General features: G+C 32.4%; 1 protein-coding gene and 1 non-coding gene across 2 annotated transcripts; both read right to left on the bottom strand.

The window, feature by feature from the left end:
• Positions 1 to 8971: 8971 nt before the first annotated feature.
• LOC148764753 (small nucleolar RNA snoR8a) lies at positions 8972 to 9064 on the bottom strand. Its single transcript, XR_016024347.1, has one exon. It is a non-coding gene; the product is annotated as a small nucleolar RNA snoR8a (small nucleolar RNA).
• A 3629-nt stretch (positions 9065 to 12693) lies between these two features.
• On the bottom strand, positions 12694 to 13356 carry LOC18613192 (transcriptional regulator SUPERMAN-like). The gene has a single exon (XM_018118025.2). The coding sequence runs from the start codon at positions 13354 to 13356 to the stop codon at positions 12694 to 12696; it is 663 nt and encodes a 220-aa protein (XP_017973514.2).
• Positions 13357 to 14620: the final 1264 nt, after the last annotated feature.

Consider the following 14620-nt stretch of genomic DNA (forward strand, 5'->3'; position numbering starts at 1 on the left):
GACAAGGATGATAGCAAGTCGCAAAGTGGATATGTCTTAACACTCGATGGAGGTGCAGTTAGTTGAAAAAGTTCTAAACAAGAGACAATTGTAGATTCTATAATCAAGGCTGAATTCATCTCTGCGTCTAAGGTAGAGAAAGAGGCTATTTGAATCAAAAGGTTCATAACTGAACTGGATGTGTTTCCTAGCATTGTTGATCTAAGACCATTATATTATGATAACAATGGAGCCATTGAGCAAGTAAAGGAATCAATGTCTCATAAAAAATCCAAACATATATTGTGACACTACCATGTGATCAAGGAGATCATTAGGAGAAGAGACATTAGCATAGAGTGTACACCTGCTAAGGATAATGTTGTCAATCCTCTCACTAAAGCATTATCTCAACAAAAACATAATAGTCATATTGAGAACATTGGTATTAGATACATAGGCAATTAGCTTTAGTGCTAGTGGGAGATTATTGGTATAAACCCTACAAGCTAATATGTGGTTGTATGGAATTCACAATTTGAGATATTCATACATGGCATTTTGTTATTTATAACAACATTAAAGTAGTTCTTTATCCATAAGTTTCTAATTTAATTACTATTTATACTTATGTAAATAAAGCCCAAGGAACTATATATGCCTTGCAAAGGAATTGTATTATGATATAATTATGAGATCTTTATGCATCAAAGCATTACTCCTAAAAGTTTCTGATTATAGTATTATTGAGGCAGGGCATCAATAATGCTCAAAGATCAGAATGTGTTATGTTTCTTACTTGTGAAGTAAGCAACCACTCTCATAGATTGAAGTATAGAGATACTTGGAACTAGCATGTAGGTGCTTGTCATGGTAGAGCAAGTTCACTGAACATGACCCAACATAAAAAGTGCATTTGGTATCTCACTCTAATGTCTATGTAATACTTCTCATATGTCAGTCATGTAACTACTCCTTAGACTTGAGACACTAGATTGTTTTATATGTGGAGTACTATGCTTTGATTTTATCTCTACGAGTCCTACTAAAAATGCCAAATCAAGATGCTAATAAAAATAGTATGAAGCATATGAAGGCAAAAGAGTGGTGAAGATAGAAATCATTACCCTAAGTGATTCGAGGGGAAATATCTCATTAGTTCTTAGTTGATATTAGCTCAATCAAATCCTTGACCAAGGTGATTGAAAGATTACGAAATGAGTTTCATAAGTCTTTATAAAGTTAATGATCTAATTGCAGGAACAAATATAGATGTCAATAAGAGAAAACACTACACCAAGCTTTTATTATCTCCGAGATATATCATAAGGGAATGAAATACACTAATAGACTGTACACTGAAAGGTTGTCAAAAAACCCTTTGACTCTCCTAACAATTGGATGGCCATGATGCATTGCTAGATGCTAATCTTGGTCTATAGAATTAAGTTGATTAATTTAATATGAATTGGATTCATTTAAATTAATCAATAAAAATTAATAATTCAATTTCATTGCCAATATGTTAGGAACTTAATGGGTCACACACATAAAGTTGCATTATGGATTAAATTGGGAATATGACGATTTAAGTTGGACTTAAATCATAAAATAGTTTAATTAATTAATAAGGAATGATTTAATTAAGTTTTAAGGTCAATATTATAAGAGGTTAAAATATTGAGGATTTATTAGCAAACTTAATAAGTTAAGTAACATAGGTTAAAAGTCATCTTTTCAACCATTTCTAATTATTAGTTTTAATTTTACAAAAACCTAATACAACTCTCTAGTGCCGTCATCACTTGTGAGAGCCTTTTGGAAAATTTTCTTATGTGTTTGGTTGGAGACTAAGAGAGAAAGAGAATGACAATTTGTTGTCCACTTTGTTGGCATAAAGGCATGGTTGGAAGTTTCTATCTCGTTGAAGATTCCATTGCAACTGTGTGTGCAACATTAGAGACCAAACAATGGAATGGCTCAAGTTCCTACATATTTTGGGTGTACATGGGTTTTAAACATCAAGAGGATACTATTTGATTACAATATCATTTGGCAAGGTAATCAATTCTGATTACATTTCTCATAATTTTCTGTTCGCATTAAAAACAACAAGGTGATTCAAGGTAGTTGTGGCATTTTATTTTTCTATTTCATTGTGTTTTTTTTAATCTGATCATGTCATACCTAACACAAAGCTCTCTCCCGAAAGCTCTAATACCATTTATCACGGGCTTGGAACTTTAGTCTAAATTCGTGCGGCACTTAACCCTCATATGTGAATGCTAAGTAAGCCTAATTGTAATTGTGATGTAAAAGTGTGAACTAAAGAAAAAGATATACAAGAAATAAAGTGTATTATTTCCCATCATCCAATAGACTTATGCCGATTATTTGTGCCTTTTTCTCTTATGGTTACAATTAAATTAAATGGGGTTATTTATAGCATGATAACCCTTACTAATCCTAGTTGATTTATGGGAAAACATAAATAAAAAAATTGCTTAATCTGAGACTACTTAATATTGCAAATAAAGTAATTAACAAGTAAGAAAAATATAAATAAAGTGTCTTATTTTTAATAGAACACATTTAGTCTAACCCTAAATTACTTTAGCCGCCATTCCCTAACATCATTACACAAGAAGTCCAACCTTAATAGACAACCTATATACACGCAACCCACAAGCGTGCAAGCCTTACGCGCCAAGGTCACTAATCCACTTCGCCCAACCCATTGTTTTGTGCCCTATGCAGCCCAATCCTACTAACATTTTCTGTGTATAGCAACCCCCATTCGCTGCTAGCCCGGTGATTACCTAGGCTAAACTTGTCACGAATTCGCGAGCAGTGACACATAAGGCATACATAAGGGAAACTCCAATATAGGAAGCATAAAGACCATTCCTTCCAAGTGACTTTCCACTGAAAGAATAAATGTTTCACAATCTCGCTTTCTTGGTTACAAAAACAAGAGGTGGCTTAAGCAATCCCTAGTAGTCTATTTGTTTTTGCAAGCTTCTCTTTCATTATGATTTTTGCTTTGAATTGTTGCCAACAAAACACCTCCACTTTTAGGTGGGAAAGGCTGCCTACATGCATTTTCAAATAGGGTTGAAAGGAGGAGGAGAGTAGGCTGACATACTTGCAAAATGAGCTCATCGAGAATACACCACTGGGTGAGATTTTTCATATATATAAGCTTGTCAAGGTCGTTAATGCTCAAGTAAGTCTTATTAATAAGTCTTATTAAGAATGTGAGCAAATCGTTCTACTATTATACTTCTCAGTCAAAGGTCTATCTTCTGACACAGACATGTCAAGTCCAAGTATTGTCAACGGCAAAGATCTATGGAAAATTAATTTTGAGGATGACACTTTTGATTCATTCATCATCCTAGAAGGATATAAATTTCCCATTGTCGAGAAGAAAGCCAAACTCTGCAGAGCATTGATCAAAATATTCATTTAAGGGGAAGTGAGGGAGGGTGATGTTTCTCAATACTTTATATGATCTCTTATTCTTGACAAATGATGGCAGCAATCTTTGGGTATTCCGTCATTGTTTTGCCATAATGATCATTTACCGTAAGCTATTATACTCATTCCTAAATCTCCATAACTATTTGATTGAAAGGACTCAAATTACTAATTTTGAGACTCCTTTTGTCTTTATTGCCCAATATAGTGCTCGATTAACAAAATGGATCTTCCTTTTCCCTTCAACACCTTTTTAAAGAAAGCATCTCTGCAATTTATGAAGTTCATTTTGCACCCTTTTTGGTGTCTGAAAAATGAACAGGAAATACAAAGGGAAGCTTGGAAGCACCGATTTGATAAAAGTTAATCTACCTTCCATGGGAAGATATTGCACATTCTAATCACTAAATTGAAAGTTTACCTTTTCCATGATAGGCTACCAAAAGTTCCTTGAACTAAGGTTTGCACCAAGGGCCAGTCCTTGATTGTCATACATTCAACCTTTCATAAAACCATCTGAGCCCATTCATTCACTGAATTAGGCTCCACGCCGCTCTCGTAATTCTACTTTTGGAGAAGTTAATTTTCAAGTCAAGGATCACCTTAAAGTATCTAAGAGTCCTTTGTGAAGCTGCTGTAGAGATGGTTTGGAGGAGATTAGTGTGCCATCATTAGTTTAAAAAACACTCTTACTTCTTCAAATGTAACTGATGTTGGGACACTATTAGTCAAATAAATTAATAATTGTTCGATGTTGACTAAAAACATATCCTCACTTTGTTTATTTTTCTTTCTTTTTTTCTCTTTTCCCTCCCTTTTCATTTCATTTCATTTCATTTTTGGTTTAATCGATTTGTTTATCACAAATCCTTTTTCTTTCAAATTAATGGAAATTAATTGATTTAACTAAAAATAATTGAATACATTCATATCAAAGTTAATATAAAATTGAACAAAAGATAAATTTAATAAATTTAACATGTAATTGAATTAGAATATAAATTAATAGTTTGGTCTTTGACACGGAGACAAGACTTGGTTATCCTAAAGGTACAAGAATTTAACGACTAGGACAAGGACATATGCTGTCGGCTTATGGGCCCCCTTCACTGGCTCCTTGAGGTAAAGTGGTGGGTGATCTTAATTCTAGGTTTGAATTAATTCATCTTACCAAAGAAGAAAAATGCAAGTTCACATGATCATTCCGGTTTCCTCATTCTTGGTGTTTTTGAATGCTGCGCTCCACCAAAAGGGTACAACTCTTGCAACAATGGCTCTAAATTTGCCTTCCAAATGCTTTTCATACACCGAAAAAAGCCATTCATAAGCATACCCTGCTGGATGGAGCTGATATGATGATATCAAGGCAGAGTTAAAACTTCTTTTCCCGGTCTATTAGTGGAGGAAAGACAGAGAGAAGGCTTTGATCGAGTAGAAAAGACTCAAAAAATATTTAGGACAAAGGAGGTGATGATAAGCTCAAACCCAAGAAGTATTTAATTGTCTTGCATGCCAAACCCATGTCATATAGACGAAGTGAATATTTAGTTTCCATCATAAGAAAAAAAAAAAAAAAAAAAACAAGAACGAATTGCTTTTTCTGTTGCCTTTCAGATCAGTATTCAAAGCTGGTTTGGTTAGCACTTGCCAAGAGAAAAAAACCCAGATCATCTATATTCTATATTTTCTTATCTTTCCCACATATTTGGCAAAATTTAAAAAAATAAAATTGATTAAAATGGAACTAAATTGATTTTGCAGTACTTATAAGGTTATTGGTCCTTAAAGTGGAAAAAAAAAAAGGGAAAAAGAACAAGGACAATATATTTCCTTTGAAAATCTAAAACAGATGGATAAATGATGATAAAGGGCAATGGTAATGCTAATATTTAGGCTTGGGGCGTAATCCGAAACCCGTCAAACAAGTGGGCTGGAATGATTTTGTGGAGCTACAGCCTACAGCCCAGGCCAACTCATTTACAAGCAACTTTTAACTAGACATGCATTCATTCATATAAATATACAGCGTATAGTTTTGGTAAACATGGATAACGCTAGAACTCGATTGATTTATCAGACAAGAAAACCTTAAATTACTAATTTAGCAAGTGCTTTAAGAGCATGGAGTACTTAATGTAATTTCAAGATTGAATTTCACCGCAAGCATCCAACTTGACTTTTGACACAAATGGTAAGGGTAGGGTGGAATTTAGGTACAATTTTTAAGAGTAATTTCATTTGCTCCTTCGTTGTTTAAGATTTTTGTTTTGATCATTTAATTTTGAAAACTCATGTTTCAGTCACTAATGTTTATATAAATTAATGATTTAATACTACTAATTATCTGATGTGGCTTTTCGCGTCAATTAATCTTAATCACGTGAATAATGTCACATAAGAGATAAGTTGATATGGATATATCATGAATAATTGAATGATCAAAATAATAAATCTTATAAATTTTACTGATAAAAATGTGATGTTTCAAAGTTGAATAAAAACAGAAAATTTGAAAAAAATTAAGTAATTAAATGGATAGTTTACTCAAATTTTATAATCGTGCCCTTAAACTCTCCAAGGCTGATCATAAAGCCAGGTTTGAGCCGAATCCCAACCGAAACGGCTTAGAAAAGCAACTTCAAGGCTGTTTTAATGACTATCAATTGGAAACTTGAAACCCAGTAATTAGACCAAGTAACAATTATTAATCCAAGGACACAACCATAACAACGGCATATGACACCTCCACACCTTGCCAATCTTCAAACAGTTCCATCCACACTTAATTTCAGCACATTTTCATCCGAAACATCCCAAGAAAGCCCAACTCAAATGGAAACTTAAGAGTTAGAACAAAACGAATCTAGAAGAATAGTGCACTACACAAAATTAATCTCATGTACCACTTCCCTGAGTGGTTTTAATCCACAACATTGATTTCATTTTGGTTAAGAAAAGGCTTTCGTCCCCATCCCATCTCTTCTTATTATATGCTGCCTAATTTTTAACAATCCACAATGACAAACAGGTTGCACCACACCCAATCAACAGTCTCTTTATTTTGCTTCCATCCCCTCAAAGTTATACCGCTTCCTTTCATCCTCATTTTTAATAGTCTTCAACTCCCCTGCAATTCCCCATTTATCTTCAATTTCTTCTCTAAGCATTTTTAATGGTGAAGTCTCGGGTAGCACAAAGTTTCGAGGATTGAATGGTATTTTGTTAAATGGGTAAGTATGTTATTTGTATTCGCATTTATGTTTAAGCATAGAGATTGAAGGCTGGGTATAGTTGGGTTACGGGTGAGGAATAATTGTGGGCATTCTTGAGAATTCTCTCCTGGAGTATAAGGGAGATGTGCAATGGTGTATGTGATTAAGGACTGTTAAAAGAATAATTCACAATGTAGACGACATGGTTATAGTACAAGAAACGAAATTAGGAGAATTGAGAGATTGTGGAGAGTTGATAACTTTGATTGGGAAGAAATTAAGATTGCTTTCAACGGATTTTCGATGCTTTGTAGGAGATGCGTAGTTCATGATTTTGAGTGTGCTCATACCTTGAGAGAAGCGAACTCATGTGCAAGACTCCTTGGCAAATTTGGGTGCGGAGAATTTAAAATTTTTCTAGGCATGCATGGCGGTAACGGTAGGGATTGATTGTTCCAAGTTCTAATTTTCCAATTGTAATAGATGACAGGGGCGTTGCTTGTGTCTAGTATGTTTATTAATAAAAAGAGTAAAACAAATTTCACAATCATACTGTAAATAAAAAAATATACAAATTAATTATCAAGTTAAGATCAATTATTCAAAATTTAAGATAACACATAATTAACTATTAGCTCAACCCTCAATTTCTCTAATCGATTTGACAAGCTGTCGCAACCTAAGGGTCAACTAGCACATTTGTTTGACGCAAATAGAAGTCCTTAGCAATATTTTATTTTTATCCAAGTCTAATTGGATAACTAATTGAATCTAAAGGTGTGATTAATAAGATCTTAAACTTAATTTAAGTTTATTAAAGAAAGATAAATTCTAATCTATGAAATAAAATTAAAATTTGGAAGTACAATTACACGTGAAAAAAGTATTAGCATTCTCACGAAACTTATTTAAAGAACGAAACGAATTTATCATGTGTTATCCTATTTCAGTCTTAATTATTAATTTTTAATTTCATATTTTTTCTATTTTCCTTAATTATGTTTTTTCTTATTTTTCTTTCTTCTTTTTTTACCCATTATTAGAAGTCCTGTCAGGGTGTTGGAAAAACCCTAAAAAATCTCTAATATTTAATAATGGTTAAGAAAAGAAAACTTAAAACAAAAGAATAACTTAAAAAAATAAATAAATAGTAATTAAGAGAAATATAAATAAGTAAGAAATTAAGGATTATTAATTGGTCAAAATACCTGAGAAGTCCCTATATTAGGGTATTTTGTTCAATTTTGTCATTCTACTCAAAATCGCAATAATTTCGTCTCTCGATTTTAAGAATTGCTTTAATTTAGTATTTTCTCTTAACGATATCCAATTTTACCAATAAATGGGATGACGTCAATGCCGACGTGACATTGACATGATGATGTCGCAATATCATATGGCACTAAATGTGATAACGTGTCAGTGCTATGTGGCAGATCAAAAAAATTTTCAAAAAAAAAATTGTGCCACATCATAGGACTAAATTGAACAAAAATATATAGTATAAGGATTAAATTAAACAAAATTGAGATATTGAGAGACTAAATTAAAAAAAAATTAAAAATACAAATATTTTAAGTAGATGATAGATATACTTATTAATAAGCCAAATATTTAAGTGTAAAAGATTTATTATATTAAAAAATATATAAATATTATTTTACTCGATTATTTGATTCTAGAATATATATATATATATATATATATATATATATATATTAATTTATCTTCTTTGCAAAAATTCAATTTGAATTCTCCTTCTTTAAAAAAATTTTGACAAAAAATTTAATACTTAAAGTCAAATTTTGATGAATAACTTGAATTAAGTTGAAATAAAATAATATAAAAAGATTAAATAAATTCTTCTTTTCTTCTATTTATAATAGTATAAAAATTTAAAATTTATTTGGTTTAGTTTTTAACCTAAGTTGAACTCAAATTAACAAAATAGATTAATTTAGTTACAACTTTCACAATCTAGAAATACCCATTCTTTTAGAATTATTCAACTCTTACTCAATTTACCTTTTATTTAAATTTACTCAAAGTTTCTTATAAAACGATTTTATTTAAGTTTACATACCACAATCAAATTTTACTAAATTTAAATTTAAATTATTAATTTGGATATACAAAAAAATTATAAATACAAAATAAAATAGTACAAATATTTACAATTATATTTAATTCTATCAACCATAAATGGAGTCTTTAATCTAGGAAATTAACTTAAAAAATATAACTTGAAATATTAAACAAAATAAAAACATAAAAAATAAATAAATAATTAAAAGGGTGAAATAGCTCAAATTCTATAGGTGCAATAAGAGGTTTATCATGTATAAATTAAAGAAATTAGAATGAGGTATTATTTTTATAATCATCGCTAATTCTATATCTCCCTTCTTTATTTTTTAAAAGAAAACAAATTAAATCAAGCTATTTTGTTAATTTGAGTTCAGTTCAAGTTAAAAATTAAGTCAAATAAATTTTAATTTTTATACCATTATAAATTGAAGAAAAAAAGAATTTATTTAGTTTTTTTATATTATTTTATTCTAATATAATTCAAATTATTCATCTAAATTAATTTAACTTTAGGTATGAAATTTTCTTAAAAATTTTTTTTATAGAAGGAGAATTCAAACTTAATTTTTGCAAGGAAGATAAATTAATGTACATATTCTAGAACCAAATAATCACGTAAAAAAATATTTATATATTTTTTAACACCATAAATCTTTTACAATTAAATTTTTGGCTTATTAATAAGTATATCTATAATCTAATTAAATATATGTATTTTTTAAATATTTTTTCAATGTAGTCTCTCAACATCTTAATTTTGTTTAATTTAGTCCTTGTACTATATATTTTTGTTTAATTTAACCCTTATAGCGTGACACAAATTTTTTTTTTGAAAATATCTTGGTTCTACCACATGGTATCGACATGGTTTTTATAAATTTTTAGTTTTGCTATGTGGTATTGACATGTTAACATGTCAATGTCATACCAACATTGTCATGTCGTTATATTAGTACCACATGGCATTGCCACAACATCACGTTGATACCATATGGCATACCATGTCATCATGTTGGTGCCACGTTATCACAATGTGCCACGTCAGTACCATGTCAACGTTGACATCATCCCCTTTTATCGGTAAAATTGAATGTCGTTAGGAGAGAGATTAAATTGAAACAATTCACAAAATCGAAGGACTAAATTATTGCGATTTTGAGTAGATAGATTAAATTGGACAAAATGCCCTAGTACAGGGATTTCTCAAGTATTATGACCATTATTAATTAAAACTAAAATAGGATAACACATGATTAATTGGTGCTATTTTTTTTTTTTTGAACGAACCTCACAAGAGTTTTAATACCTTCTTCGTATGCACTTGTGCTCCCAAACAATAACTCTATTTTGTAGATTGAAATATATCATTTTTAGTGAACTTAAGTCAAGCTCAAAATTTCATTAGAAATGATAGATTTAACTAAGTGACTAATCACATTTAGACAAAAAGAAATCAGTAACTAATCGCATCTAGACAAAAAAAAAATAGTGATGATTTCAACTTACGTTTAATGATTGGGTTCCCAAACCTGCATGCATAATTATCAACGTTTTTTGAGATCTCAACTCTCCTTTTCTGAAATTATCTTATGAGCGATTTTGGGTGTTGTTCAATTTCATAAACGAATTTACGTTTATACCCTATTGTACCAATTTTTTAAAACTTGAATATACTTAAACTTGAGAAAAGAAAGTATTGTGAGATTATTAAGCCAAAACTAATCAACTTGATTTAATTTGGCTTGAGCTCGGCTACTGCAACCCTAACAAGAATCTTGTACATATTTAGCTAGCGAGATTCTTAGATACAGTTGAAAGTGATACGCAATTTCTCTGATAATTTTCTCAAAAAAGCTAACAACATACTATACATGGTACTGATATTGTGTGGTTGTGGAATTGACAACTGTTTCTTTGTTTGAGACTTTGTTTTGTAAATTAATTTGTATGAATTTACTTTTGCTTGATAACTGTATCACGGAATAATCCGAATATTAAAAGAGTTAGTTAGATCCGATATTAGTCCCATTTTTCATTGTGTAACCAGTGGAGATTTCAACAACATTTGTAGATTTAATGATGAACAAAATGGTAAAGATTGTCACTTGAGACATGGATACGTTTCAAGGCTCAACGCCCATGATTTATAGCTAAAAGCAAAGTGCAAAAGTGGACTTTGGGAAACAGTGAAAAGGCCAAGAAGAAGGAGAAGAGAGACGAGTGCCTTAAGATGGAGCCGTCTGTCATACAAAGTACTTAGTTTTTAGATAGTTCTACTTCGTCATGATCCTATATAAGGGTGGCTCATGACACCGTGAGCCAACTAGCTTCCTTCATCCCCATGCCCACTCTCTCGTTGATTATTTCACTAAACATGCACTTTGGCAGGATCTGTTGTCGACCCCCAATTGTCTATTCTTTTACCCTTAGTGATGACTTCATTTTGACCCTTTAGTGCCTTTCTCACAGTCCACTCAACCTCATCTTTTTCTCGGACTCAGAGAGTGAAGAGTTCTTGAGTCTTGATGTTGTTTTTGGGTTTGGTTTGCTCGGATAAAACAAAATAAAAGAATACTCGAGTTTCTAGTCAGGAACAGGCCATCATGTTCCTGACTTCTGACATTACTGGGGAACAAGCTAAAGTTCAGATGTTGGGAAAGACCACATCCCCTATCCGCAGAGTGAATGGATCGGACAAGGCAATGGCTACAGTACTACTTCAACCATGTCGATTCATGCCTTCATCTGTTTCAGAATTTCATCTAGGACAGGCGTCAACTGATAACAATCATTTGTAGTAAAAATATCTTCAATTTTGACGACACCCTATATGTACTTTCTTAGCTGCATTTGCATATCCCTTCTTTTCCTTTTAATTTTATATAAAAAAAAATGAACACCAACATATGAGTGCATTCCCATTTCAATGTTAATTAGTAATTACTAACTCAGTTTGGATTGGATAAACCACTAGAGAAAACTGTTAGAATCGATAAATTAACCAGCTAAATAATATGGAAATGTGTGCTATAGTAATGGAACCTGAAGAGAGTCTGGTCAACATCGATCTTCATCTATATATATATATATATATATATGTATGACTATCTTAATACATTTGTAGAATTATTCTCCGTGCCCTACACATTAGCAAACAGTTTACAAGTAAAGATACTACAGTTGGGCGCATGCTTAGATATAGGAAGGGATTAATTTTTTCCCACCTATTCATGAGTCTGATCATCAGTTCCTCCTCTTTATCGTCTTTATGCCTTGTATCTCCGAGGCGGCCTGGGTAGAGTGTGATGGATTTCCTTCTCTCTTTTCCCAAGAAATGGAAGCAGAGAATTAATGAGTCGCTTGAAAAAAAATGATGTGATTTTTGCATCAGAACAATACAAACAGAACATTCATTAATAAGAAACATCCCATCTGTCATAAGGAAACGAAACTTCATCTTCAACTATTTTACAGTCAATCCAAGTAAACCAACCCTGTCATAATTATCATTGTATTGACAGTATAAACAGGAAAAAAGTTAGTGGCAAAAGCTGGTAAAAAAAAAAAAACTTCATGGCGCATATCTGATAGATTAAATGAACAAAAAAAAAAACCCAAAATATAAGAAAAGTAAAACTATTCAGCTCATGGAGCAAGAACCATGCATTCATATATTTGCTAAAACATGAATTGTAGTCTTAACATTAGTGCAATCTTTAATATTTTTACAGCCTTCATCGTCAAGGCCTATACTGAACTTTCCTATCTGATTGTTGAGAAGGATTATATATAGGGAAACAAAGAAAATTTCGGAATGTGGGGATAACAATTTTCTCACATTTCTTTCTTCCTCCTTTCTCAAAATGATAAAATAGAAAAAAAAAAAAAAAAAAACGCAAATGCAACCTAGATGATGAAAGCTGATACATAAAATTTAAAGTCGGAAGGCCGATTGGACCGAGAAATACCCGAGTCGAAGCTCCAAATCCAAAACCTCCTTTGAATCTTTGAACTCACTCTCCAAGTCTACGCCAGTTACCCCACCAACCTCAAGCTCATATTTTTGTGCATGCCTCTTCAGTTTTTCAACCCCGAGAAAAGGTGTCATCGTCTTCTCTTTTGACAAACCTCCAAGTTGAGGGATCAAAGGCTTTCTCAGGTTTTCCCTATATGGTGGTGGTGAAGACGAAGGAGCACTGAGTAATGGAGAAAGCAAAGAATGATGGGGATAGAGTGAGAAGTTAACAGAATGAGAGGATAAAGATATTGGTGAAGAACTAGGGCTAGGCATAGAGTTGGGTTCAGGGTTCTGACATTCTAAAGCCCAAGAAGATAACAATCTCAACCTGGCTCTGTCCTTCCTATGAACATTCATATGACCTCCAAGAGCTTGAGCTGACCTGAATTCTCTCTTGCAAAAGCTACATGTATAAGATTTTGGAGGCCACGTTAACGCACAACAACATGAATGGTCACCTTCCAAGCTGGAGCTGTTACAGTCCCACTTGCTATTCTTGTTTCTTGTCAAATATGCCTTCTCCATGCTACACTGTTGCTTGCTTATAGACTCTAAAAGCATCAGAAACAAGAAAACCATAGTGTTGGTTTAACTAATTACTTATCTGCATAAAAAGAAGAAAGTAAATCTAAATTTAGAAAGAAAGAAAGAGAAGTTACCGTTGCTGATCTCTGAGAGATATGGTGGTGAATACACAGTTAAGCAAGGTCAAACGAACTGAAGAAGCATTATATATTTGCTTTACGGAGAGCCGCTACTGAAATTCTATGCCAGAAACAACATATTCCATTAAATGTACTCACCGTTAACTGTTGGTTCTATTTCTGGATAGCACTTAACTGCTATATATGTATATATATTATTACGAAGCTTTCTTAATTTGTGCCAATGTCAAGTTGTTGGGGTATGATTAATACACATTTGAGAGGTTCCTTTTTCTAAAAAAAAAAAAAACTTTATCATGTACAGCTTTATCTCTAAGTTAAGAATTAATAAAGTGCGTAGTAGCTAACTAATTCCTGTTTGCATTAAACATCAAATAAGAATAGAACCATAGGCATTATCCACCCTAATTAGTACATGCTGTGCGCTAATCACGAGCTTACAAACACTGTCAACTCTTCATTGCAGCAAGCATGAGAATAACTTGCACCGCCCCCAGTTTCTACATAGAATATCGTTCATGTCACAGAAGAAAAAATTAAGTACATCAATGCCTATCCAAGCACAAATATACACAATGCAATGCAAAATTAATTAGAGGTTTCAGAACTTAACAGAAAAGAAAAAAAAAAAAAAAAAGGGAGGGGGGGGGGGGGGGGGGGAGTGAGGCTAATTGGTATATTTCAGATAAAGAATCCACAGCATCCCATCGAAGGAGTAAGATTATCAACATTTCAGTGATTCCATGCTAGCTATCAATTTTTCCTCTAAATGTATCTTGAAGCATCAAAAAGAGAGTCTACATAACTGTTGGACGATGAGGCAAGGATCAATATTGTTTGTTCTAGGGCTTACGGTAAGTTGATTACAAGGTTAGAAGAGGTCCGTTGCATTGGACAAGGATTACGAGGTTAGAAGAGGTCCGTTACATTGGACAAGGATTTGATGATGACATTACATTAGCGTAAGTGCTAACATGCATGGCAAGTCAAACCTTGATGGGATTGGCCTATTTCAGCCACCTTATAGTGCCCTTTTGATTCTTCTTGATTGCCACTTTTTGCAGCCTCCTGTCTACTTCTGAATAATGCTTGACTTTGATGAAGTATACTAAGCATCTCGTTTATGGTTCATTTCGTTTTTCATTACCAAAATGATATATAGACAATGCAGAGAACTA

This window comes from Theobroma cacao, chromosome 1 (assembly GCF_053813885.1).
Source record: "Theobroma cacao isolate CCN51 chromosome 1, ASM5381388v1, whole genome shotgun sequence".
NCBI classification, from domain to species: domain Eukaryota; kingdom Viridiplantae; phylum Streptophyta; class Magnoliopsida; order Malvales; family Malvaceae; genus Theobroma; species Theobroma cacao.

Coding starts and splice junctions, on each gene's coding strand:
- LOC18613192 (XM_018118025.2), bottom strand. CDS start 13,356: ATGGTTTTCTTGTTTCTGATGCTTTTAGAGTCTATAAGCAAGCAACAG.